This window comes from Protomyctophum bolini, assembly GCF_963924005.1.
Source record: "Protomyctophum bolini genome assembly, chromosome: 13".
Lineage (NCBI taxonomy): Eukaryota > Metazoa > Chordata > Actinopteri > Myctophiformes > Myctophidae > Protomyctophum > Protomyctophum bolini.
In genome coordinates, this window is record NC_137874.1 from 4940641 (window position 1) to 4968438 (window position 27798).

Below are 27798 nucleotides of genomic sequence, written 5' to 3' on the forward strand. Positions count from 1 at the left end.
CCATTTCAGCAAAATGAGACAAAGCACCATAACTACGATATCTATTCTGTCGTTTATTATAGAGTCGAGTATGTGGATTAACCATTGACAATTGTGGTGCTAATTATCTTACCATATATAGAATCCAAAGTAAATATTTAACTAAAAAAAAACGTCCGTGATAGATGAAGACATTAGTGACTGATGCCAAGGTTATCAGTGAATACAGCATACACAGCTACAATACAATAAAATTACATGGAGCATGAAGCCATCTTTGGTCTTCTTATCACGTACTATAAACAAATACATATAAATTTGTATTGTATCAAAAATAGAAATTACAGAGCCATTGAAAGTAAATTCACATTTTTGACGTACAATATATGTAATAAAGAGCATACCTAAGAGACATTTGTGATTACATTTTCAAACCTTGGCTTTAAGGACCTAATGGTTTTGTCATATTTTGGACATTCACTTTTTTTCTTTTCTTTTTTTTTATCCGTTTTGAATAATTTGTGTGATTCTGTTTTTTAAACCATATACTATCGATATAGGCGTCATTCAACTTGAATGCACAGTATGCAACCTTTTTCTTTAATGGAAACGATGAAAAAAAACAGATTGTCATTCTCAAAACACAGCTGTGCTTTTCAATCCACGGCTTTTAAAACAAGGCCTCGTGAAACGAACGCCTACGTTTGATGCAACGGAACAGGGGCGGTATTTCTATGGGAGGCAGCCTAAAGGTCTTAAAATGTGAGCCAGGCCCGAACCAAAAAGACGGGGTGAAGAAGTGCACCGTTCCTCTTTTCTTTTCTTTTCTTTAAACGGGGTGTTTCCATGGGTTGGTTATCAGGGTTTCTGGTCATTCTGACAGTTCAATGCACCTTACAGGCACAAAATGAAATGTAGCCGAGTGGACCTCTGGGTAAGAAATAAGGGAAGTGCTTTCAAAAGTGTTGTTTGATCCACTGTGGAGAAAGAAAAAGGGGGAGAAAAATAAACATTTTAATAACCAGGTTAAGAAAACATGAAGTGGTGCTTTCTCAAGTGAGCGATCACAGTCACACGCCCATTTCTGTTGAAGACGTTGAATTTATGACACCTTTAAATGGTTACATCGGGTTTGAAAAGCCCATAGTTGAGAGCATCCCCAGAGATGCTCCTGCTTGGCTGAACCAACAGCCCTTCTTCTGTTTAAAGATAATAATTACATTCTTCCAACTTGTGTGTCACTATGGGAAAGTGTGTAAACCAACCCATTAACATCTTAGGCAGAAAGATATTTACCTGTAGACTACAATGCCACATTTTGGAAATTCATCAGAAAGCAATAGAAAATACGTTCATAATTACTTGTTTAAAAAAGAATGCTTCTAAGCTAATAATGGATGTCACGGTTATGGCCAGCCATAATCAGTACGTTATTTCCCATCCGCACTTTGCCATTTTTCACTCTGCATTACCTATACCATGAATGTATGCCTTTATAACATGCCTCCATAAAAGAATGCAAGTACTATAAGTAAGTAAGTAAGTAAGTAATATATTTCACACATTATATTGACCGACCCCATATTAACCAATTTCCAAAACCACCCCTAAAGACCCTGTTAAGCCTTTCCACGTTTCAGCGCATGTGACTTTACATCACTATGTATGTTTACGAAGACTAGAGATGCTCCCGTAAATCGGACGATATTCACTCCCAAATGACTCGATCCGTGATCGACAATTTATCTGGAGAAACTCATATTTTACACTATTTAAGTGGTATAAATGTCACATCAGATAAATAGTATAATATAATTTTGCATCTTTGTGACAGGTCTAAAACATTCTCCCCTTACTCCCCCCACACACAGGAACAGTTTTCACGTGGGTTTTGACTTTATCTTTTTGAAATATTCAAATTTCCCCCTTACGCACAAGATCTGTATCGGCCGACCATGAGGGAAAAACAATCGGCGATCGGTCCCAAAAAACCTGATTGGAGCATCCCTAACGAAGTCAAACCCTGATTGGAGCATCCCTAACGAAGTCAAAGGCCAATTAAGGTATTTAGGCCTTTGGTTAAGATGTCAAAATGCAGAGGAGTGGGCCACGGGATAAATGATTGCAATCAAGACTGACTCATCAAATTGACATACTGCTGCTGTTGAATTTCAAGGTAGGCACGAATGATGCAGTCATTTTTGTCTCGCTCATTTGCCTGGCACGCTGGCAGTGGCAAAATACAAAAATTGTTTCTTGAAGCAGGGATTTGGCCTTGGTTTTAACAGGACAACAGTATGTTTTGAGCCAGGTCAGACTACATATTAAGGTTAAGTATAAATATTATACTGTCTTTTATATCATTTATCCCATTTCTACTATTGTTACTCCTTATTCAGTAGTCGTTTTCTACGCTTGCCTGCATCTTCTGTCCAGCCCTACTGCTGTGCTGCTATGACAACTGAATTTCCCTCAGGATAAATGTATTTATTTATAATTGATAAATAATTGTTTCCTCCCTAGTACATGTTTGTTTATCCTTAAATGTTGTAAAAAGTTTGTGTTTGCCATTTTTGTCGTCGTTAACTCAATCATATGAAAACTGAGCATATACAGAAGGAAAGGCTCATAGAATACTATGAGCCTTTCCTTCGTGGAATGAAACACTTGTCTTGAATGTCAACAAAGGTTTGTTTTTTTTCGTAAAGAAAAGGCTGTAGACCAATCACTCACACTATATTAGGTACATAGGCCCTAGAGACAATGCAGCCATAATTTAAAGACCCACATCAACTTTCCTTACCATGTCAACATTTAGCCACAACAGGAACTGAGAGGTCAGGGGTCGTTCTCCTTCTTCACCGTCACGTCTCCGTCTCCCGCCAGGATGGTGGAGATCTCTCCCTGCATGAACGCCCAAGGCACGGTGGAGCCGGACAGGGGACAGCGCTCGCCGCTGGGGCAGTACACCTCCCCGCCTGGACCTTGGCTGCGGATGGAGCCCCGGGTGCAGGGGAAGCAGAACTTGTGGTGCGGCACGGAGGGACACTGGACAAAGTGAGTGTCCTCCAGGCGCTCTCTGCAGAGGGTGCAGCAGAGCAGGGCCCCCTGGGTGCCGTTCCCTGACTCCCCGGGGTTGTTGCTGCTGCTGCTCGGCCCCACGGCACTGGAGCCCTGCCCGGTGGCCGCCTGGGAGACGGAGGAGGAGGCCGTGGAGGGACTCCCGCTGGTGGGACGGCCGGCCGTAGAGGAGTGGGCCACGGAGATGCTGGGGCTGTCTCGACTGGCCATCTGGCTGGAGCTCAGGCTGTCGGCGACACCCATGAGGGCCGAGATGGGCGAGGGCTGGCTGTGTAAACGGGGCGGTCCCTCCTGTGCGCCGGCGGGCACCCCGGAGAGAGGCTCCATGCCCGGGTAAGCGCGCCAGGGCTCGCGGGCTTGTTGTTGTTGGTGGTCCGGTCGCCCGTCGCTCTCGCCGTTCTCGGAGCCGGGCGACGCTTTGCGTCGCCGCGTGGTGCCCTTGGGGGGCGCGGACCGGCCGGCGGCTGCCATTTGCATGCCCGCGTCGGGGTACGGCTGTGGCAGCACCTCTTGGATGGGGGGCTCCTTGAAAAAGCGCACGCCGTCGTTCAACAGCTCCGTGAGCCCGCGCCAGTCCCCTGTGCCTTGTCGCTTCTCGTACTCCATGTAGCGCAGCCCAGAGTTCACCGCTTTGCCCGCGTCTTTGGCCGAGTCGCGGAACATCTGCCTGACCAGATCTGGGATCCCCGAGAACACCAGTCCCGAGCCTATGGGGTACTCGACGAAGACCCTCAGCTCAAAATCGGGGTTTGTGCTAGCGTCAAAGGCTAGAACGCGCCCCATGAGATTATGGTCTTTCCTGAAACGTACATTAAAGGGGACACAGCCACTGAGGGTCACAAGCACATCCCGGACTGCTTTGGGGCGGTTCGGCCAACCTTCAGCCCTGCTCCGGGCGCTCTCAGCCAGCTCGGCCATCACCTCGTTATTCCTCCAGACCCCTGCGTCCAGACCCACCAACGAAGAAGTGCTGGCGCCGCCTACACCCAACGACACGACCTGTCTTCTCCCACCGTCGCTCATTATGGGGCCAGTCGAGACAGCAATAGGTGGGGCCCCGGCCCTGGAGCCTGACAGCGGGGCCAAAAGGCCATGAGGGGCCCCTACTAACCCCTGAGCCAACAGGGCGTGCGGTATGGTCCCGTGTAGAGCCGGCACCGCTCCCGCCATGGCCCGGCGAGTGTTCGGGCTCTGCCGGCTGCCCTCGGATATGGCCACATCCTCAGCCCTATGCAGACCGTTGGGGAGCCGAGGAGAGACCCCGTATTCCCCCCTGCTGCCCCGGTCTAAACGTTCTGCGTGCTGCCGCCCTCCTCCTCCCTCCATAGGCCCACTACCTGAGCTGGGCTTCCCTTGCTGCTGCTGCTGCTGCTGCTGCTGCTGTGGACCGGGCGACCTGCCGTCCAGCACCCCGTGGGTGCTCTTCAGTTGCCGGGCGGTTTCGATGAGCAGCTCGATCCTGTCCGCCCCGTCGTAGTTCACGCAGCCCCGGCACACCGCCTCGCTGAACTCCCAGAGCATCGCCCACGGCATCTTGGGCAGATCGCAGAGGTAGCACCATTGCCGTCTAGAGGATGCCTGCGAGGCGGAGGACATGTTGTTTACAGGGCCCCTCTCTCCTCGCACACAAACTTTCTTCGGAGGCCTTTAGCTATAACGTACAGTCTTCGTCTTTGCGAGGATTCTTTCAGTATCCGGACACGCTTAGCCACATGCCTCGAATTGAATGGGTGAAAAATCAAACTAGAACTATAAGAACGAGAAACGGGGATTTCGGGTTACAGCATTTAAAAGTTAACGACGTCTTCTTTCTGGATTTTGTTCGTGTCGGTCTGTCTGGAAGGAAGTAAAATGTTATAAGACACCGGATATACCTACGCCACAGTGTGTGGGGCATTGTGGGAGATGCAGTTTTTCCCCTGAACGAAATTAGTGTTTTTTTTTTCTCGTTTAAACGGCTATAAATGCAGTGCTAATTAACTAATACAACAATTCGTACCATTATTTACGTTAAAATAACAACACAACTGTTACTGTGATATATTATACAATACAATTGCTTAATTCACTTCAATATGGTATGTTTCAATCGACATATTTGATGTTAAAGAGGTTAATATATAGCCTAAACATAATGAATAGTAATCAATGTCACTTAATTGGCACATTCTACAAGTTTTGGTAGAAGATAGTCAAATGACATGGATCACACGGTAGTTCTGTAATAGTCTGAGTCATGTTTCAGGGCTAGGTAAAAGACATGGCTCTGGTGCTACCACACTGGCTCCACCTGGTGGATAAATGGTAAATGCTGCATTTATATATAGTGCCTTTATCCAAGGCGCTTTACAAATATTGTGCATCACAGTCATCCATTCACACGCACATTCACACAGTTTCACACACCAATGGCGCGGCGGAAACCACGCAAGGCACCAACCTGCACATCAGGAGCAATTAGGGAGTCTTGCTCAAGGACACTTCGACACTAACTCTGGGGGAGCCCGGGTTTAAACTAGTGGCAACCTTGCGGTTACCAACTTACCAGCCACTCTACTACCCCTGAGCCATGAATTGGTTACCAGTGGTGCACTGCACATGGGTATACATTGATTATTGATTATTCTTTGGCCTTTTTTTTTTGTCTTTTGCCCTGTTTTGACCTTTAGTAACTGTTTAGTTAGCCTCTGTTTGGTTGACTATGCTGTTTTTATAACTCGTTCTTAAACCCTGTAGCACTTTGAGATTTGCAAGAATGTATGAACAAGGAACATGTCAACCGTGAATGTATATGGTATACAGTGACAGTAAAATACAGTGCAGTATTAAATGCTGAATATGATGATACAGTATTATAAATAGGCCTACTGGATAAATATAACTAAATGGACAGTGCAGCAGTAGTCAGGGAAAGTATTGTATTGTTTATTGTGATATTGTGAATAAATGAATAACTCAGAGGAGATGCAGATGGTGAACAAACGCTGCATGATTTCGCTGTCTCCATTCTTTAACATCTTTATCCTGTTTGACAGGACACACATATCTGTCAATAAGGTGTGACACCTTAACATGTGTTATTGATTACTTTATTAAACATGCTTATTAAAGTACAGGTAGTAGAGACAAAAATTATGCTATTAAAATCATAAAAAAATTCCCCAGGTGCTTATTTCCATTGTGGTCCATTTGCACTCAATGCTGCGCCTCCCTCTCCCCAGGACAGGTTCATCCGTTCCAGCTCTTGCGTCAGGTGGTTTTGGGCCTCCCAGGTTCTCTTTTGCCTGGTGGTAAGGTGGCCACCTTAGTGATGCAGTCCTACTCCATCCTCAGTGCATGTCCTATATAGCCATTCTCAGGCGTCTGTGTCTAATGTCCTTGGTGATGCTCTGGCTCCCTATTTGTTTGTATACAGTTCGTCGTTTGAGATTGTATTCGGCCAATAGATCTGGCATAATATACTGTACGACGTCTGAGGCATCTGTTGTGGAACACTTCCATTCTCCTAGTGTCTGTTTTGGCCACTCTCCAGCTCTCAGAACAGTCTTGACATTGCCGTTGTATAGGAGCATCTTCGTTTTAAGGCCATTATCGTTTTGATCTCCAGATGGAACGGAGTTGGGAGAAGGCACCCTGCACGAATACCAATCTACTCGCCCCTTTACCGACTCGCCCCAGGCGTACTGCCGGCGGAACTGGTATTCCTAAAGTAACCTAAATAAGTGATGCTTAAAGGTGATATAGGCAAGTTTTCAGCCAAAAATCAACATATTTATCTATCTATATTTGTGGCCTTATTCCCTCTATCTTCCCCTATATTTTGATGCTGAGCTGCTGCCCTGTAGACATACACTCTCCCTTTGTCTCCCTCTATGTGTTTGTATCTGTTTATATCCACTGTTGTTTATGTCGCGGGACGGAAGCGTCGTGTTGGGAGGAGGGTCTGTGTGGGGGGTGACGCGGAGTCTTAGCCAATTGCAGCGCGAGGCTGTGACTGCATGTGTGTTCGACCCAGCAGTATTATAATGAAAACGCAATGCGATTTCATTGCAACTTGCAATGAAATCGCATTGGTGAAACTAAGATATGGGGATAATATTATACTTGCAATTTGCAAGTATAATATTATCCCCATATCTTAGTTTCACCATTGTTCATGTGAAATAGTATGTTTATGATGTAATATGTAAGCCTGTTGAAATTATGAGAATCGCTATGTATAGCGCATGGTTTGGTGGTCCGGCCGGCTTGAAGCTTGCATTCAACCCGTGCTCGCCAACGGTGACAAGCCGTCGCTGATCATCATAGCGATGAATAACCGTGGACAAAGTAGTTCACATGAACGATGCTGTAGTGGCTGGGGCATTTGAGGGGCAATATGTTTTATATGCACGATTACAAATGAAAGATAATTGAATTGAGAGCCAGTGAGTCTGCTCCACTACTTCCTACTTCCTCATTTGCGGGACTCGTCGTGTCAGTCTTGTGATATTGTGATTACGCTACAGTTACCCTTAAAAAAACATGTCAACTCAATGTCATTGTTGTAACTATGATATCGATAGAAATTCATAATTTTTTAATGTCATATTTAGCCATACGAGCGCAATATCCATAGCGTCCCTCCCAGCAGCAACAACAACCCCATAGCCTGAAGTGACCTGGCTCAGCCAATAGAATGACGGGGGGAGGGGGGTGGAGCTAGATTTTAATTTGTTTGGAAACACTCGATCAATTCTGTGTACAAACACTGAAAACTTGCCTATATCACCTTTAAACGGTTAAACCGAACCTTATTCCTAACCTTAACCTCAGTAAAACTATGCCTAAACCTAACCCTATACCTAAACTAAACCCCAGTAAAACTATGCCTAACCCTAAACTTATATCTAACCTTATTCTCAGTAAAACAAAATAAAGAATACAAGAACCGTCAGACCGAGTGGTCGGCGGGGAAAAAAATCAATGGGTGAGATGGTTTATGGGCGACGGTACCCGATACGCCTGAGCCTTTCCCAGCCGTAGGGCCAATTCATACTCTTATTTTACCGCTGTAGTGCCGAAATGATTTTGGCTCGTCAGAAAATTTCAGTAGCACCGAAGAGCCGACTTTAGGACGGTACCCCCCCCCCCCCCCCCTGAACCTCAAATGGACGTCACATTGTAGGGCAGGCTCTACAGAGCCGAACAGATTTTAGTTTGGCTCTAAAATAGGAGTATGAATCTTTGATGTCTTTTGATGCCCGGCTGTCCTTACTGATGAAGCTGCCCAGATAAGTGAAATCTTCCACATACTCAAGTGGTTCTTCATCGACAAGGATGGGTTGTGTCACTTGTGTGTGGGGGTAGAGTTGACACACAACACTTGTGTTTTGGAGGTGTTGATACAGAGTCCGACCTGTCTGGCAAAGGTGTTTAAGCCGGTCAGTTTTAGCCTGCAATGTTGTGGTTTGTGCACCACACCCGAAGATAACATTTTTCAACGGACGGACTGATTATTTTAATTATTTTTCAAGTGTACATCAAGCTCCAAGCTGCCTCACGCCACACAAACAGGACGCTGCCTTATGGGCCTCATGGCTTGGCAAGGCTTACTTAAATGGAGATGGTGAGGTGTCCGTCTCCATACCACAGTTGTGGTTCTGTTTTCAAGCAACCCACGTCTTCACCAAGTACAGAACACCCGATTCGACGGTTATCAATAAGACAAGACCGCAGTGACCACGTAGGATCAGTACGACTGTTTGACGAGCACGGGCAAGCTCTGCAGACAACAACAAAAAACGACAGGATTAAGGTTGGCGAACGTGCGTTAATATCAGGACCGCGCTGCGACATGCTTGCGGTATGAGGAGGCTTTTTCATTTTCAGTAGACCCGACTAGACCGATAAGATCGTTTAACGTGTCATCAACGCCAAACGCAGCCAGTATAGGCACCAGGGCGAGCCGATCGGCTGGGTAAGATCGGCGTAATAAGTAAACCTACTGGGAATTATCGGTTGATTTTCCGGTCGAAACGGCTGGTACAGAAGTGGGAAATGTCTAAAGTGCCATGATGGAAAAAAGGGGAATATTATCCGCACTCTTAATAAAGTTTCGCCCACAAACGCTGAGGAAGGCCTGCGCGTTCATTTCTCTAGGTGGACTGCTGCTGCATGTGATTTCATGAAATAAAAAAACTCAAACGTTATTAGGAGAGTGCCGACATTCCCCTTTTTCCATTGATCTTCAACTTGACTCCCTGAGTAGAGCGCACCTTCACCTATAAGGGTTTTAGTTGGTGTTCTAAAGTGCAATGATACCACTATAGTTTCTGTTAATAACTGGCTAATCATCATCCATTTGCTTCAGAAATAGCCAATTTCTTGGCCAGAGTGAAAAAGAACACCAACACTGGGAACTACATAAAATGATCCAAATCAAAAAAAGGTTAGGTTAACCATTTACTTTATTTAAAAAAAGAAATGCAGATTTTACATGGAGTTTAGTTTGTTTTAGAATAAAGGAGGCCATGACAATAGCGAGAGCCGATAGTGTAATGAACAAAAAAACATGGGATTAAAGAATCAAAACTAAACGTAATCATACAAAATCTATAAGTTAACGTAAAATGGTCTCTAGAGCACATCAAATTACCTACATTTTGTGAATACCAATTAAATGTTTTATAATGGAAAAAGGACAACATAATAACAGCAATATACACTATGCGAGAGAACACAAAAAACATTACAAATACGTGAGTGTGTAGCGTTTAGTTGGCGTGGTGTGCAGTCGAGTAACACAACTTCAGAGTGTAAGGATAAGGTCCACCTAAACAGGGGAGAAAAAAAAACAAACAAAACAATTAGAAACAAACCCCACCGCTCTCCAGTGTTGTTTTTGGCAGCAAATTTCTATTTTAGTTTTTTTCTATTTTAGTCATAGTCCCTTGAAAAGTTTTCAGTTAGTTTTAGTCACATGGAATGTCTTGGTGTTAGTCTAGTTTTAGTCGACTAAATGTGATAAGATTTTAGTCGACTAAATCTACAGTTGATTTAGTCGACTAAAATGTATTTTGGCGGGCCTTGATGCCGTCGTAATGGCTGATTTTACACTTGCTGAAAATAGCCGATCTACAAGCTCACGACGCATTGTGAGCTAGTAGATCGGCTATTTTCAGCATGTAACATCGTGTAAAATGACTTATAGTGGATCTCTAGTCCACTAGTCCCTTCCTAACATTTTAGTCTAGTTTTTATTTGTTGACGAAATTGTCAGTATATTTAGTCTTAGTTTTAGTCATCGTAGCTTAGTTTTCATTCAGTTTCCATTTAGTTTTCTTCAGTGGAAAAAGGTAGTCGACGAACATTTTTCGTCTTAGTTTTAGTCGACGAAAACAACACCACCGCTCTCTGACGATCACTATATTAACACTTACAGCACTAGCATTCATTGGAAAAAATTGGATCCAATTCACGCCAGCATTTTTCCCCATTTGAGCTCTTATGTTTGAAAAGCCACATTTCCAGTCTACCGGATGTGGTTATTATCCTAGTTAGCTGGACAAGGCCTCGTTTATACAAGATCGATCTATGCCGGTGCAACTGGAGAGCTCCACATAGTCGGCTCTGTGTGCCATCAAAGAAACGTCCCTGGCACAAAACATCTTCAGGTTTGAGAATAAGCAGTGATTAAACCCATTTTGGGCGCGGGAACCCCTTTCGGTGTTAGCATTATGTTATGCTTTAGCTATTGAAAAATAGCAGACCTACAAGCTCATAGCGCGCCACTCTACGAGCGGCGCGCTACGAGCTTGTAGGTCTGCTATTTTTGAAAAATCGAAAACATAGCTTTTTCCGGAAAACTGTCAGGACGTAGAAGACGTTTTTTAGAATCTGATCTCAGGTCAGAATGGAAAACTGTCAGGATGTAGAAGACATTTTTAGAATCTGATCTCAGGTCAGAATGGGCTGAAGACTTACTGGGGTTCTTCATCTGGGTGTGGTTCATCAGGGCCAGCGCCTCCATCGCGTCGTTGATGGATTCCCACTCCAGTAAGCCAGACGAGCTCCGCTCACCTGCCGTGGCACAAATGGGTAAACGGTGCATTTATATAGCGACCTTTATCCAAGGCGCTTTACATAAGATTGTGCATCACGTTCACCTGCATCCCATTCACACACTCATTCATACACCGATTGCGGCGGAAACCATGCAAGTGCACCAACCAAGTGCACATCGGGAGCAATTTGGGGTTCAGTGTCTTGCCCAAGGACACTTAAGAGTTGGCTAATGGCTACATGTTTTTGACTGATGCAGACAATCTCACATTGCGTGCCGTACACCAGTGGTTCCCAAAGTGGGGTCCGGGTACCCCCAGGGGTCCTTGAGAGGGTTCCAGCTAAATGATAGTTTGGAACCAAATGGACCCTTTATGGGTCTTGAGTGTACAACGGGTTCCAACGGGTCCATTTGTACACTCTCAGAGTTAAATTAACTTTGATTTTACAATATAAATTGGGGGTCCCAGAGATAAAAATGCCATTAAATGGGGGTCCGTAGCCTAATTCACGTCAAACCTGAGGGTCCTTGGAAATGAAAATCGGTGAAAATCACTGCCAGAGCCGTAACACTCTTCTCTTGCGGGGGCTTTCCTTGGCATATATTTTCTAATGGGGGGTCCATGCGGGCTAATGAGTGTCAATTTGGGGGTGCTTGACATGAAAACGTTTGGGAACCACTGGTGCACACACCACCTGCTGCCCCTAACTCACGAGTGCTCAATAAAGAGAAGTCTCACAATGAGACTTTCTATGTCTAGAGAAAATAATGAAGAAAATGAATGAAACCCCTTTCACAACCTTGTGTGTATTATGCACCTAGTGGTAAGTAAGGCTTACGAGCCAAACTGGTTTTACCGAGTGAATACACCAAGTTCCACGTCTCTTTTCAGGAAATTAAGAAAACGTTATATATTTTTAAAACAAAGCAATACTGCCTCATCAAAGTTGGTGTTGTGACTTTATATAATTGTCAATTACTTCCATGAGAGGGGGAGAGGTGGTGGAGTTAAGCTGCTTTAGCAGACAGTTTGAGGTTCCAATGGAGTTAAGAGGTTTTGTGCGAAGCGCTTTTTACTACTTTCCATTGGTTCGATATTTTCGAAACACACAAGACGTAAAAGGGTGTTCAATAGCACCGATTTATGGAGAGAAAAAAATCTAAAACCTCAAAAATGGAGTTGGGAGGTTTCCTCCCGACAGCAACGATAATATTATGCTGAAACACATTCTCATCTTAATTAAATGGGTCCTTGTGTACTAAACTATCAACAGGTCACTTTTTGTTCAGAAATGATCCACCTTTACGTGGTTACAAGTAAAGGTTACAAAATAATGACGTGATGTGTGAATTGGGTTCAACGTGAAATGTCACTCACTTTTTCCAGTGAAAAGTTTGACGTTGGACGGGGGCTTAATTCCCAGCTCATCGCAGACCTGAAAGGAGAGAGAGTCGTTTTCTGAGAAAGACTAACTGCATACAAACGCTAGAAATCAACAACAACAACAAAAAGAACCAGTCAGAGAAGGCGACCGTTTGTCATTCTCACCTGATTGAAGACCTCTTCGGAGATGTCAGTCTGCCCGTTGAAGAAGTGTAGCACATTGCTGGGATGCTGGATGCGGTTCTTCGCCGCTTGCTCTGGGGAAGTGAAGCGGTTGTTCCGGGAGCCGTGGAAGTCCTTGAAGCTGCTGCTGCCGTCCTCCAGCTCATAGCACTGCCCCGGCATGATGGCCTGCTGCTTGGACACACTGCAAGCCGGGGCAAAGAATTTTCAAAATAAATTGCAGACCTACAAGCTCGTAAGCGTGCCACTCGGTGGCGCGCTATGAGCTTGTAGATCTGCTATTTTTCAATAGCTAAAGCATAGCATAATGCCAACACCGGAATGGGTTCCCGGCCCAAAATGGGTTAATTTATATAGCACTTTTCTAGATGAGTCGACAGACATAAAAGGAAAACCGAGAATTTCACAAAGGAAGTGGAAATACAACGAGCCAATTCAAATGAAACGAGAAATAACCACAGGCTAAAAAAAAAGATAAAGAAACTGTAACGGGGAAAAGAAAACTGAAATTTAAAAGATATAATTGAAATCGGTGATGCAAATTGTCTCTGGTAGAGCTTTCCGGAGCCTAGGAGCTTAAGACAGCGAAGGCCCGATCACCCTTAGTTACCGAGTGCCGCGCTACGAGCTTGTAGATCTGCCATGTGGAGAATGTGGTGCAAATCTTTGAATATATATATTCTTTTCAGAGAGAACGTTTTTAACTCAAATCTTTGCTTCTGGGAGGTCCCTGGAACAGCATATATTCAGATGGGGGTCGGCGGCCAATTACATATCATTTTGGGGGGGGGGGGGGGGGGTTTCTTGACATAAGAATATTTGAGAAACATAGGGTTTTTCAGAAAACTGTGAAGGACTTAGAAGGCATTTGTAGAATGGCTTAAGGCCTGACGACCTCAGACCACAGGGAGGTACACGTAACAAAGAGCAAGACCCTTTCGAGCCCCATTAAAATGAAGAAATTCCAATGGGTGTCCCAAAGATTTTTTTGCAAAACTTGCATGAGCAGCTATATGGCTTACCAAACATTGAGTTTCTGTCCAAAGAGGAAGTTGTTGTTGAGGTGTGTGATGGCTCTGTCCACAGAGTAACAGTCCCCCATTTCCACCATGGCTGCCCCGGGCTTACTCTTCATGAACTTGACCTGAACAAAGAATAAAAAGGGAAATAATGCGTTACAAAAAACAGTCCAAAAAGGATCATGCAAGTGCTGTTGACAGTAGGCAGTTTTGTTACCCCTTTTGGTGTTTTATGTTATACTTTAGCTATTGAACAAGTGAGCTACGATCTTGTAGATCTGCCATTTTTGAAAAATCTTGAAAATGTGGCACATTATCTTTGAATATATATTCTTTCAGAGTGAACGTTTTCGCTCAAATCTTTGCTTCTGGGGGGGGGAGGTACCTGGAACAGCATATTTTCAGATGGGGGTCGGCGAACCAATTTACATATCATTTTTGGGGTCCTTGACATGAAATGGATTGAGAACCACCGATTTAGAAACATTAGGTTTTATCAGAAAATACTTTTTTTTATTTTTTTACTTCAGGGTGGGTTTTAACCCCTTTTGGTGTTAGCATTATGTTATGCTTTAGCTATTGAAAAATAGCAGATCGGTGGCGCGCTACGAGCTTGTAGGTCTGCTATTTTTGAAAAATCTTAGAGCGACTGACCTATAAAAACATAGCTTTTTTTTCTCCAGAAAACGGTCAGGATGTAGAAAGACATTTCGTTTGAATCGATCTCAGGCCTATAAATGGGTCTTTAAAACTCACCCTCTCTATATTGCCAAAGAGACAGAAGATATTGAAGACCCGGTCGGCGTTGATCTTGGCCGCGTCCAGTCCGTACACCATGAGGACGGGGGAGTCGGCGTGGGGGCCGTATTCGGGGGGAGGGGGCCCGTAGCCAGAGCCACCACCGCCTCCTCCTCCTCCACCTCCTCCCCCGCCACCACCGCCACCACCACCACCCCCACCACCACCACCCCCGTAGCGCTGCCCGCCACCACCACCACCTCCGCCGCCGCGACCCCGCCCACCCATAGGAGGTCCCATTCGATGGGGTGGAGGCGGCCCGTAGCTCTCGTCGTTATAGTTGTGATAGCCTCCCTGAGGGCCACCTGAAGACAATTGAAGACAATTAACGGTAGGCATACTTAGGACTTAAAGCTGCTATAAAAGCAATAATATGTCAACATTTTAATGACCATTTTTTTTCCAAGACAGCCAGCAATGGGTAAAACACTCCCAGCTTTGTCATTGGTCGATTTGTTAGTCATTTTCGACCCGGGTTGTTTTTCTTCGACCAATGACAGAGCGTCTAGGAACATCTTTGAAATAAAACTGTATTTGTGTATAGCACATTTCCAACGACCGAGGTGGAACCAAAGTGCTTCACGTCACAGGAGCATGAGAACATACATAGAGGCAAAAAGGGAAGAGGACAGGAAGACGGATGAAAGAAAAACATGAAAAGGAAAAGAATTATATAAAAAATGTCAGAACAGAACAATATATCAAAAACAAAAGGCAATTCCATAAGTGCATATTATGGGAACATACAGTAGGTAGGCTATAAAAGGCCAAGGTAAACTGAATTAGAAAAAGCCATTGAAAAGAAATGCATTTTGAATGCATATTGTGTCAGAGACTAAATTTAGTTTGGGAGCATTTTACTCATTGCTGGCTGTCTGAATACAAAAAGAATAAAATAAAAAAAAGGTAATTAAAATGTTGACATTATTGCTTATAGCCGCTTCATCAAAGTGCTTGTAATTTAACCCATTCTGACCGGGCACCCATTTTGGTGTTAGCATCATGTTATGCTTTACCTATTGAAAAATAGCAGATCTACAAGCTCATAGCGCGCCACCGAGTGGCGCGCTACGAGCTTGTAGGTCTGCTATTTTTGAAAAATTCGAAGAACGACTGACATTTTTTTAGAATCTGATCTCAGGTCAGAATGGGTTCATCAGACCAGTGTGTGTGTCCTAGTGGAAACCTCGTATGAATCTGATCTCAGGTCAGAATGGGTTAAATCCATGAAGACATTCCAATGAACGCACACACACATTCCAGAGACGTACCGTAATCCGGTGGGTGGTCCCCCAAGAGAGCGGGCTGCCTCTGCCGCTTGTTGGGATTGGCATTGGGATCTAAAAGCAAGCATAAGATAACAAAAACTTGCCACTTCCACGCACTTCCACGTGCCCAAATGGGGTGTATAACTCCAAAAGGTTACACAGGGTACACAGAAGTATACACACAGGTCTCACTTCAAGCTATATGGGACAACATGGTTGTGACTCACATGCAAGAGCAGGGGCAAGATATTAAGTGCCAAGGCCGCAGGCTTTTTTCTTTTTTTTTTTTAATTTTTGTATGAATGATGAACATAATGGAGATTTTTATATATTCACACCCCTCCCCCCCCCCCCCCCCCCCCGCCCCGCCCCAGATATACAAGCTCACAGGGCGTCACTGTGTGCTGGACTGCAAGCTTGTACATCTATTTTTTTTGAAAAATCTTAAGAAAGTTTAATCCATTTCGGGCAGGAACCAGCTTTCTGTTCTACTTTAGCTATTGAAAAATAGCGCTACAAGCTTGTAGGTCAGCTATTTTTTTTTTTTTTTATCGTGAAAATGTAGTGCAAATCTTTGAATAAATATATATATATATACATATATATATATATACACATACATATACAACACATTTTCATATGGGGGGTCGGCGGCCAATTACATATATTTTCGGGAGTCCTTGACATGAAATTGTTTGAGAACGACCGACACAGAAACATAGGTTTTTCAGAATATTGTCTATTTTTTTTTTTAGAATCTAATCTCTATAGGTCTAAATGGGTTCAAAAAAAAAACTACCGACATCAGAAGGCATTTGTAGAATCGGCCTTGGGGTCTTAAGAACAGATTTCCTATAGTATATAACCTCCCACAGCTGTCATTTCCCGAGGACTATTTGAGAGAGGACGGGGAAGCGACGACCGTACGGTGGACTCCATGGAAGTAAAGAAACATGCGCAGTGGGGCCTATATATGCAAGCCAACACTTCCGCGTTCAGCTTCCTTGGTCTCAATTGCGCATGTTTCTTTCCTTCCAGGGAGCAACATGGAGTCCACCGTACGGTCTTCGCCTCCAGTCCTCTTTTAATAGCCCTTGGTCATTCCAAGGCACACACACACACACACACACACCTTGTGAATTGTTCCAATTGCCTTCAGCATCAGCATCTGTACAGGTACACATATCAAGTCCAACATTAACATGGAAAAGCGCACACATGTTGGCGATAGTATGCATCAAAACAATGCATTCCTTCTTTTAACGCCTAGATAATTACACGCTGCAACAAAAGTATATTATATAAGACTGTAGATAATCAGCATGGACACTATTATGTACCACCTGGAAACAGTTTAAGCATGATTTTTATTGACAAACGAGATGGAAATATTTGGGCTATATGGACAATCCGAAAAGGAAAATTAACCCACATTGAGCGTACAGTAGGCTTGTTATATACATGTATGTATGAATAATTTATACTGGTATTTATTTAATTCTTTTTAGTTTCCACAATTATAGTGGGACCAAGAAAACGAACAGCTGAGGTTACTGCGCATATTCTTTTTTTTTTTTGTTTTTACAAAAATTACATTATATTCAAATAGTTTGCGAGTGGCCTTTTATAATCAGATTGCATCAGTCTTTATTCATTCAAAATTCATACGGATACCTGCAATCTACGGTATCATGCAGAACTCCAAATGAAGCAAATACTTTCAGAAAAGAGTTGAAATATTCAAATACAATTTGTCAATTTCAAAAATACATACATAAAAAAGAAATGTCCAAAAGTGGATGACCGTTAAGTATAGACAAACTGCATTTCTAAATACCCGTGAGTCTCCAAAGAATCATTTACACGGATAATTTACACTAATGGTAGTGGCCTATAATTCAACAAAAACTACCACGTCAATATTGGGTTAATTTTACCTTTGAGAAGTGGAGCTAAAAAACCACAAATTTCAAAAGTTCATTAAATAATCAATCTAAGTTTCAAGCATCGCAGCGCGCCGCGACATCCTGAGATACACTCCTTAGAAATAAGTGACAATGAAATAAAAATCCAGGTCTGGAAAATAAGAGGAACAGCTTTACTGTCGTTTTCGTTTTCCATCAAGTTCTCAAAATTATTCATCGCAAATTTCTCCATTAACACTAATTGAATTGCCTCAAAAAATCAGAAGCCAAATCAGTCGCGGCAATTTTCGCAGTATCAACGAGAAGGATCACGAAAATATTCCAGACCTGGCATCGTTATGGGCCATCGTTATCAAAAACCTTTTCAAAAAGTATTATTATTTACCGTACACAAATAGTTTGACACTTTTTGTACATGTATATATATATATACATTCATTCTCAACCAATCAAGCTCATACTTTTCAGCCACGTCTTTACTCTTTACATGTACTTACAGCACCAGCACACAGTGGACACAGTGGGCAGCTCGTCTGCAATCAAGGACGCTGGCCGAACAACCTTGTGACTCTGGCCTCACAACTCAATCTTCCTCGTTTTCCTCCTCCTCCTCCTCCTTCCTTCCTTTCCCCACCAGAGTAGTAAGTACATCCACACATCGATCCAAGCTTTGGCGTCCCGAGTTGCTGCCTGGTTGCCTTTGGGGGGGGGTTTCTTTTTTGTTTGTTTTTTCAGGTATTTTGTACAGTTGCTAGAATAGCCTGGGGCTCACTCACGGTCCAGCTCACGGTGTTCTGAGCAGAGCAAACGCAGGGTATTTTCACCGGTTTGAGAGACTGCGGTGTGGGTACTGTGGACGGTGTCGTGGCCTGCCCACAGACACACCGACGAGACTGTGGGTGTGGGTACTGTGGACGGTGTCAGTCGTGGCCTGCCCACAGACACACCGACGAGACTGTGGGGGGTGTGGACGGTGTCACGTCAGGCCTGCCCACAGACACACTGACGAGGCCCACAGACACACTGAGCCACTGAACCTGCATCACACGGAAGGCGTTAAAGGCATCACTATGAGCCAGTTGAGTGGGGAGGAAGAAAGAAAGAAAGAAAAAAAAACACAACGTAGAAACAACACAAGAACAGCACAGAGAGAGGAGGGGGGATGGGGGGGGGGGGGGGTAGAGGGGAGGAGGGGAGGGGGGAATAGAGTACCAGAGTCCTGAAATGCAGAGAAAGCATTGGGAGAGGATGTTTGGCTCTGTGCTTTGTTATGCTTGACGGGTGTTTGATGCTCGTGTCTTCATGGTGGGACCCCCCTGTGGTGGTTGCTCTCTCTCTCTCCTCATGTGAAAATGGTCGATCACGCGTGATGCATCGCTTTTTTTTTTTAATAATAGCCGCCCACCAGCCACTGGGGGAAACTGAAAAGGCCGGGGCGTCTAGTGCTTGTAGCCCCATTAAGTCATCTGGAATATTCTGCAATGGCGGTGGCGGTGGCGGCGGTGGTGGTGGTGTGATGTCATGGCGATTCGGCTCTGTGTGTTGCCGAAGTCTGTATTCAGCTCAAAGGTGTGTTGCTGTCGTGTGTTTCAGCGCAGGAGAAGGGAGAGTGATAGCGAAAAAAGGAAGCCCCATACACCAAGGTCAAGAGATGAGCGTCTGTTCGAGTAACCCGCCTCAGTTATGTGGTGTCATCTGTCTCTCCGCTTGTGTGACGCTGCTGTGTGTTCATGTCATTTCCTCTGTGGCGTTTCCTGTGGTGCTTTTTGTGTATAGGCGGTCAGATCCAGAAAAAGGGGGCCTGGGTGGGGAGGAAGGTGTGGCCTTATATAAAAACACAACCTCCTTGCCCTCACCACACATAATGTGTTTTTTAGTGAAACAAAACAAAAACAGGGCCGAGTCTTCAGAGCTCTGGTGGAAGATGAGGCATGTGCTGTACTTGCACGAGGATGACGGGATGATTATCAATCTATCAAGATGGTGGATATGCGGGCGGGTGGGTGGGTGGGTGGGGGGGGGTGTCTGTCTGTTCACGTTGGCCATGGAAGTATTTCTGTCCCTCACACCGTGATCAAACGTGGTGGCTACTTGTCCACCACACACGGTAAAAAAAAAATGGATTCCCATGTCGTGGTGGTGGCGGTGGTGGTGGTAGGGGTGATGGTGGAGTTGGGATAAGGAGGTACTGATAGTTGAGGTAGTGTGATTCCAAGTGTCTGTCTGTTGCCCCCACTGTGTCCGATCGGATGTGTACAGAATATTTTTGTGGCTGTGGTTTTTGCTGTGCTAGCTGTAAGGAGTTGAGGTGAGCCCTGTATATCATGTGCACAGTGAGGACACAAGGAGTACCCCCTTTTTCTCGCAAAGGCAGCCGAAAACCGACAAATATACCTCTTGGAAGAGGGTTACATCGTTAACACACCTGCATGAATCCTGTGGTGTATGTATGGTGCACAAGAGTGGCCATGGTGAGAGTAAAATGTAATTTACAAAAAAGGCCCTGGAACTAAGATAAAGCGAACAATTACATGAGCCCCATAAAAAGAAAAACTATTTGCCATACTAAGAAAACACAGGACCTTCTCTAATATTTAATTAGTGGGCCAACTGAAAGGCTATACCACACCAATGTTATCTATCTGCACTGCTTCATTTTGTACATTATTTTTTTAGAATTTCAGTCTATTTTCCATCAGGCTTTTTTTGCATATTACGAAGAAACGAGTACAGTGCAAGTTCTCTTCCATCACAATGTGACAAATGCCTGGCAACGCATCTGTAATTGAATTAGCGACGTGCCGATTTAAAGGGATTATTTAAGCTCCTGGAATTAAATGTCAGCGCAAGGACACATCCTACAGTAGCGTGAACTTGCATGGCACGCGGAAACTATAGCAGTACTTGTAGAGTACGCGATTCATTCGTTTATGTACGATTAAAAAAAACTAACTGAAAACATCAGACGGCATTAAATCTCACGTAGCGTATTTCAGCTCTGCATTTGACTGGTAGGCCTCAAAACAATGAATGTAATATAGAGACGAGTACATTTTAATGTCAAAGGTGCTTCCATTGTGTGTGTGTGTGTGTGTGTGTGTTTATACACCCAACACAAACAGCCCTGTGGTGATATCGATCGTTTAACTACAGTAAATATAAATATGAGGGAAATCTCCAATATGTTTTGCATTTGAAAGACGATTACCAAACAGTGCGATACTCCTCTGGAAGTGTATCCAATTATGGAGGAGGACTGTGGTGATGTGCAACTGGCATGCGCTATACTACAAGGACTGTGTGGGGTGAGGGGGGGGGGCATTACGTGAAGGATTCCGTGAGAGAACTGCAGCATGGTGCTTAAATACTGTGGCAGGTGCATTACAAACGTTGAAAACTTTTAACATGCATGAACTTGCATCAAATTAAATTAAAAATAAATTAGAAAATCGGCTGCCGGTGAGGTTGCTCCTCGTGCCCTTACTTTGTGGCAAGAGAAATAATGCATGAAGAGAGTGCAGGCGTCGCTGGAGCGCTGCCACTGAACACCTGGCGCAAAATTAACAACACCTGTGGTGAACGGTTCAAAAGGGAATCATTCAGCGGTGGTGTTCAAAGGCAACGCCCCAAGGAGACCAGGAGGAGACCCTAGCCATCCCGTACTGTGGCAATGAGAGGAGAGGAGGAAGAAAAAAAGTGGAGAGGAAAGAGGGGGTAAAGACTGTATATTACCATTGCCGCTCAGGTTGGGGTTCGTGTAGTCCCATGTGTCTTGGTCGTTCTTGAACACATTGAGGCGTGCTGGCTGTGGAGAGGAGAAGAACATACAAAAAAAATTAGGACTACATATACCTTATTTATGAATATCTTTCGGGTGGAAACCAAAATGTCCAAATTGGTTATTTTTCCAAGAAAGATTGGGGAAAAAACAACCCATGTAGTTATTTTTGGCCTGGATAAGACTACATTTGTTTCCGACGGAAATATCCTAAACAACGGGATCGTATTATAGACTAGACTATTTGACATGAAATGTTCATTTTCTACAAATGAGTCTTGAAAAATGGGGGGGGGGTTGTCGCGTCGTCTTATAATGTTCGGCGCAATACGGTACCTTAGACCCAAGCCCTTGATAGTATTTTCTATCGATTAAATATTTCTAAAAGACACAAAACACCACTTTCCGCTTTTTTTTTTTGCCAAATCATTCCTCCCCACAGACATTTCTGTGTCATGACTGCTGGCTACCTGCCAGTGAGGAGCCCCGCCCCAGCCCAAAGAAGTGGTCCAATAGTGTTCATATACAGTGTAGATGCTCGACAGAATGTGTAGAATGTGGATCGACAATTTGCTACTTTTGTGTGACACTGTAGTGTAGTAAGTATGGCGAAAGTAGGGCATTCATTTACATAAAACAAAATAACTCAAATCTTTGCTTCTGGGGGGGTCGCTGGAACAACGTATTTTCAGATTGGGGTCGGAGGCCTATTACATATAATTTGTGGGGTGCTTGACATGAAATAGTTTGAGAACATGGGATTGGAAACATGGGATTTTCTGAAAACTGTCGTGATTTAGAAGACATTTGTAGAATCGAACTTGGGTCTAAAATGGTTAGTAAGCAAGACAGGCCTTAGTGTGGCTTCAGGCGCTACCTCACCTTGGCATATTCAATCTTCAGTGTGCAACAGCCAGAGTAGATGTCAGCCCCGTTTAGAGAGGCTTTGGCCCTCTGGGCACTTTGGACCGAGTCAAATGTGAGGCAACAGCAGGTCAAGGATTGATGCTATAATCACACCGTGGTCAGAACTGACATGTCAAATAAATGGCTCTGCTTAGGAAAGACTTCCAAAGACTGAATGAAAGAAACGCACATCAGACTGCAAATGTTGTGCATTATCAGATGCAGGTTACAACCATGCACGAATGGAAAAAATAAGAAAATGGCGGCTGTAGGAGATATTTGTACATTCAGAATGAGTAAATGTTATGTCAACATAAATGATCCTTTTAGTCTAAGGACGAGAGAAAAATACTGTACTGTACTGTACTGTACTGTACTGTACTGTACTGTACAAGCCGTCCTCCCTGGCCTGTGTGTGTCTGTGTCTGTGTGTGTGTGTTAGGCTGTGCAACAGTGACACTTGCTGGTGAACAAACGCCATTTCCGTGCTCGGACACAGGGACCGAGCCACACACATAGCAGTCTATAGGAGTGGTCGCACCACTCAATAAGAGTTCTTAAAGATTACAATATGAACCATGTGTGGGTGTATTGTTTTTTTTTAATATATTTTTTTATCCCACGATTTTGTAACCCATTTTTCACCCCTGTGTCAATCATCTAAAATGTGATCCTGGGCTCTCTACACACCCACCACCAACCTAGTCCCCATATATGGGGGACAAGGGGAGAGCAACGGACTTGAACTCATGCTTCCTTCATGCCTGAGTGTCCAAGTTGCTCCTTTTACACCCGACAGGGGGGAGTTTCCCTGGTTGGACGTAGCGCGTGGAAGGAACACGTTATTCCAACCAGTTCCTTTCCCCTCCATCAGGGGCGCCTGATGGAGGGGGAGGGTGTATTGTTGTTCATTATATATGTTTTGCTTTGTGGAGTGACCAAGCCATGTTTTGTTGTGATGCGTGTTACGTGGAATATTGGGCCTACTATTTATTTGTGCATGTACAGTACTTCTTCTCCCTGTAACTACAGTGCTACAGTGATATAGTATAGCACTTGTATGTCGACGCATTGTCGACATACAAGTGGGCGTTTCACATCAAATATAAGTAGGTCATTATTTAACGTATGCCCTGAAATCCCGAATAAAAAACAAAACAGAGAGGGGGAAAAAAGATTACATTCATGTGAAAGGAACACTTTGTTTCTGAACACTGATAAAGCAAGAAAGCTGTAAAATGAGTCACGAGTCCGCTGTACTCGGGCAAAAGGATATTCAACCATGGACTGCACCCCGTTCTTCCTGAATATGACGATCCGTTGCACGGGGCCACAGTTGTTGGCGATGGTGTAGAGTACGTCCTGTTGAAGCATATGGCAATATTCAGTCAATGGCATTTCAGTTATTATAAAACAGGTAGAGAAGTTTGTGCTCTTATTAAAACCAGCGGCTCCCAACCTTTTCATACTGAAGTACAAGTCGCACGAGTGACGTCACTTGGGCAGCGACGCAGTTCGAAAAATAAGGAAGCTGCGGAGAACTGTTGCTTTGTGTTCATACTTCAATGTTTTCTGTTAGTAACCCCCCCCCCTGGCTCTGATGTTGTATTGTTGTTTGTGTTTGTTTGTCTTGTTTCGTAATGTATTGTCAGTGAAAAACAAAAAAAAAGCCTCCAGCACTGCACTGCAAGTGAGGCATCTATTTTTTTTTTTATATCTATGGTTGGGAACCCCTGCTCTAAACTCAAGGCTTACTAAAGTCGATAAACAAGTCATGTTGATGATGGTCTGACTCAGAGGGCCAAAACGTCCACTCCGTGTCACTCTTTGCACTTTTTGTAAGTAAATGACTACTTTGCATCCAAAAGAGCCTCAATGTTTGTACATTTTTCACCGTGCACGCCTTTTTGTCGTCGAGTTATTATAGTTAGCCGGATATCTCTTGAGCATACATGAACAGATTTATCACAATACATATTAGTCGAGGTCGTTGGTCCTCCTGTCTGGCCAGCTGATTAACTTTCTCTTGCCAGTCACAAAAATACACATAACTTCTGAACCGATTGAAATATGGTTTCTCGGGAACCAAGGAAGAACCACGTGCAACATGTTGGCCATAAATCTTACAAAAAAACTACCAGGATGTTCAGGTCCCTATCAAGCTCAATTTCGAATTAAACACGTCATTTACTTCGAACAATTTTGTCCAACATGTATGAAAACGGGGCATAAAACACACACACACTTCAATGAGATAGTTTCCCTCCACAACACATCGTTTCTCAACTTGAAGACACATGGCGAGATCAATAACAATGGATGGTATTTGTATAGCGCCGTTTTATGCACTACAGGCCTACGCAAAGCAGCGCGTTACAATGGTCCATTCATTCATTCATTCATACATTGGGAGGTGAAGCCTGAAGCGCTGGAACGTCAGCATAGCAGCGACGCCCGGTGACACCTCAGCCCTGTCAGTCAGTGACACCTCGGCCCTGTCAGTCAGTCAGTGGTGTCATAGAGTTTATGACACCTGGGGCGCGTTCGGCTATGCTCACCGGGAATGTGGTCAGTTTGTGGAGTGTGGTGGGCGGTGACGTCACAGAGTGCGTTCAGTGTGCCTTATTTACGAACGACCAGTTACAACACACCGTTCACACTGAGCAAACCCTACCCTCAGGGTAGGGTTTGCTCAGTGCGGGCACTCGGCACACCCGGTGCGCAGCGCACTGGATTTTAGAACGACAACGCACTGAGTGCACTGAATAAAACGAACGACAAGAGAGCACACCAGTGCGTTCAGGACGCATTTTCCGAACGCGCCACCTAGAGTCCCTCCAGGACACACAGCGGGGAAGGAGGAGCGCTCGCTTCGGTTCACTAAAACATCCCATTTTGGTCACGCCATGACTTGCTCCAAATGTATCTTTTGAGGCTGCACAGATTACATTTCGGACGCATTTGCAAAACAAAAAAAGGATTTCAGTATTCCAAGTATGAAATTTGCTCTTTTTTTGAGCAATGGTTTACAAATAAGGCAAAGACATTAGATAGTTCCCATTCAGATAAATGTTCATTTTGTGTACGCATGCATGTTTCATTTAGGTATGTGGGGTCATGACTGTATTTCAGCCCTCAGGCTCTGAGGCTACTAGACGTTAACTAATCAGACAACGATGTTGGCGAACCAGTCGCAACACTATCCGTCATTCCAATCTCTGGTCAACATGCCAATCTCTAACGCGCGGGAAATCTTGTGCCGTTTAGAACCTTCTTTATAGTAAATTGGCCTATTTGTTTTAGGTTACTTGGCGTCACCACCACCGGCCTTTAAACAGGTGTTCAATCAGCCAAATGAGCACCAGCAGCCATCTCGCATGCTGATGCACTCTGGGAGATGTAGTCGTCTTGAGGTCTTGAGGTGTCGTTTTACCGTGGTGATGGGGTAGATGGGGTTCATGATGGTCAGCAGCAGCACGTTGTTGACACTGCGGGTGTCGTCCGGGTCTCCCGGTCGGGAGATCTTCTGGCTGGTGGAGTAGTTGATGAAGGCCGGGTGGCCCGCGATGTACACCTGGTTCTCCGACGCGTAGGTGACGGCGTTGCACGAGCCACTCATGTCCTCGTACTCCACCAGGGCCTGGCGCTTCTTGGGCATCATGACCACGTAGCTGGAAAAGTAGAACGCGTGTCATTGCAGTCGCAAAAACAAAACGCTTAACCAACTTTTCTTTGGGGTTTTTTTTTTTACATTATGAAAACAATAGTCAATCTACTAGCTCATTAATTGTGCGCCAGCGTCTACATAAAATCCGTTAGCTTCATTTAATACCTTAGAAGTAGACAACATGCCAACTTTAACACACACAGGTGCGTTCAGACTTGAATTAAAATATTCGCCTCGGTTCTTCCCGTTTCTGCTGCGCCAGGTCGCGCCCAGACGCCAAAATGGCACTAATTTGCCTCGCGACCCCCCCCCCCCCCCCCCCCCCCCCCCATTTGGAAATATATGCCAGGAACCTCTAGCAGTGATTCTCAACCATTTTAGTTTGAAGGACCCCCTGGTTTGACATGAATTATTAGGCTACGGTCCCCCATTTAATGGCATGTCTATCTCAATTTATATTGTAAAAATCTATGTTCATTTTGGTTCCATTTGTACACTCTCAAGAGTTACCAGACCCACAAGGGTCCATTTAGCTGCAGGGGACCCCCTGGAACTCTCTCGAGGACCCCTGGGCTGGGGGTCCCCGGTCAGACCACTGGGATAGTAGTGTAAAATGGGTGGTGGGTGTACCAACCTGATCGCTCCGAACTCCTGCAGGGCCTCCGCCAGGTCAGCCTCCATGATGCCGTCCACCAGGCCGCGGATGTGCACCACGGGCGAGGGTTGAGTCTTGTGGGGGTCGTCATTATAAGCGTCCTTTAATTCAATTAAACCAAACCAAAACACGCCGTCAGCCTCACATGAAGAACTGAAGAAGCACACACAAGAAGCACCAACTAGCGCAATGCAAGTTAACCGTCCTAGATGGTGTGATATTGCTCAGCAGTTAGCTACCAGACCTAGCTATATAGCCCCACGGCCGGTGTATTAGCAAATCAAGCTATTTGATGATCGTTTATATAGGAATATAATTATATAAAAAAAGGCTGTGGATTTGCACGACTAAAGTAACAGAACCTTTAGCCATCAAGTGGAATGCAATAGCCCTGACAATACTTTTGATTTGCAGCAAATTAAACACGATGAGCTAAATTATAGCTCTTCTTTTGGTCAAACTTGCTATTAACACACACACACAGTCTGTAATATCACGCCTCCTTGAACTGTAGTTGAGCGTCACAACAAATAGCAATAGATTCACAGACAAAAATACATACTGGCTTAATGATAGAAAAACACAATAACCCACCGCTGTCCCGTCCTCACTAGTCTTCTGTCTCTTGGTCGCTCTGCCACCCTCTCCGTAGTAGCGGCCCGCAGTAGCAGCCATGTTGTTGACTTGTGTGTGTGTGTGTGTGTGTGTGTGTGTGTCCCGGTAGGTAGCAGCGCCAAGACTAGACTGTCTGCTCTGCTACTGCTAGTCGCAAAATGCCGAGAGGAACAGTGCACTGTACAGTCTACCGGTGTTGCCAGGTTGGGTGAGAGAAATGAGCAACCAGCTCTAGTGCTTGATTGATTGATTGATTGATTGATTGATTGATTGATTGATTGATTGATTGATTGATTGATTGATTGAAAATGTTATTAACACTGGCAAGTGGTTCCCAAACTTTGTCACGTCAAGGACCCCCAAAATGACAGTCATTATAGCCCACGGACCTCCCATTAGAAAAGATATGCCAGGCAGGGACCCCCATAATAAGAGAAGATTTGTACAGCTCTAGCAGTGATTTTCAGCTATTTTCATTTCAAGGACCACCCGGTAT

The 27798-nt window shown here is 44.5% G+C and overlaps 2 protein-coding genes across 2 annotated transcripts; both read right to left on the reverse strand.

Moving 5' to 3' along the window:
- Positions 1–76: 76 nt before the first annotated feature.
- On the reverse strand, positions 77–5185 carry LOC308327352 (interferon regulatory factor 2-binding protein 1-like). Its single transcript, XM_080780723.1, has 2 exons — positions 2783–5185; positions 77–956 (listed from the first exon to the last, which is right to left on the reverse strand). The coding sequence occupies exon 1, from the start codon at positions 4654–4656 to the stop codon at positions 2818–2820; it is 1839 nt and encodes a 612-aa protein (XP_080636849.1). The 5' UTR covers positions 4657–5185; the 3' UTR covers positions 77–956; positions 2783–2817.
- Positions 5186–9491: 4306 nt separating this feature from the next.
- Positions 9492–27439, reverse strand: LOC308327037 (heterogeneous nuclear ribonucleoprotein L-like). Its single transcript, XM_080780172.1, has 15 exons — positions 27282–27439; positions 26667–26788; positions 25799–26036; positions 23640–23727; positions 22342–22436; positions 21414–21486; positions 16889–16924; positions 15760–15828; positions 14650–14793; positions 14447–14610; positions 13694–13815; positions 12654–12855; positions 12483–12540; positions 11026–11121; positions 9492–9874 (listed from the first exon to the last, which is right to left on the reverse strand). Exons 1-15 carry the CDS (start codon positions 27360–27362, stop codon positions 9816–9818), a joined length of 1647 nt encoding a protein of 548 aa, XP_080636298.1. The 5' UTR covers positions 27363–27439; the 3' UTR covers positions 9492–9815.
- Positions 27440–27798: the final 359 nt, after the last annotated feature.

What these genes read in the sequence shown, in the direction of transcription:
- LOC308327352 (XM_080780723.1), bottom strand. Translation starts at nt 4,656, where the DNA reads ATGTCCTCCGCCTCGCAGGCATCCTCTAGACGGCAATGGTGCTACCTC.
- LOC308327037 (XM_080780172.1), bottom strand. Translation starts at nt 27,362, where the DNA reads ATGGCTGCTACTGCGGGCCGCTACTACGGAGAGGGTGGCAGAGCGACC. An exon ending in CAGGAGTTCGGAGCGATCAG is followed by an intron (nt 26,037 to 26,666) that starts GTTGGTACACCC and finishes CTACTTTTCCAG; the next exon opens with CTACGTGGTCATGATGCCCA. An exon ending in GGACCACCCACCGGATTACG is followed by an intron (nt 14,794 to 15,759) that starts GTACGTCTCTGG and finishes AATTGTCTTCAG; the next exon opens with GTGGCCCTCAGGGAGGCTAT.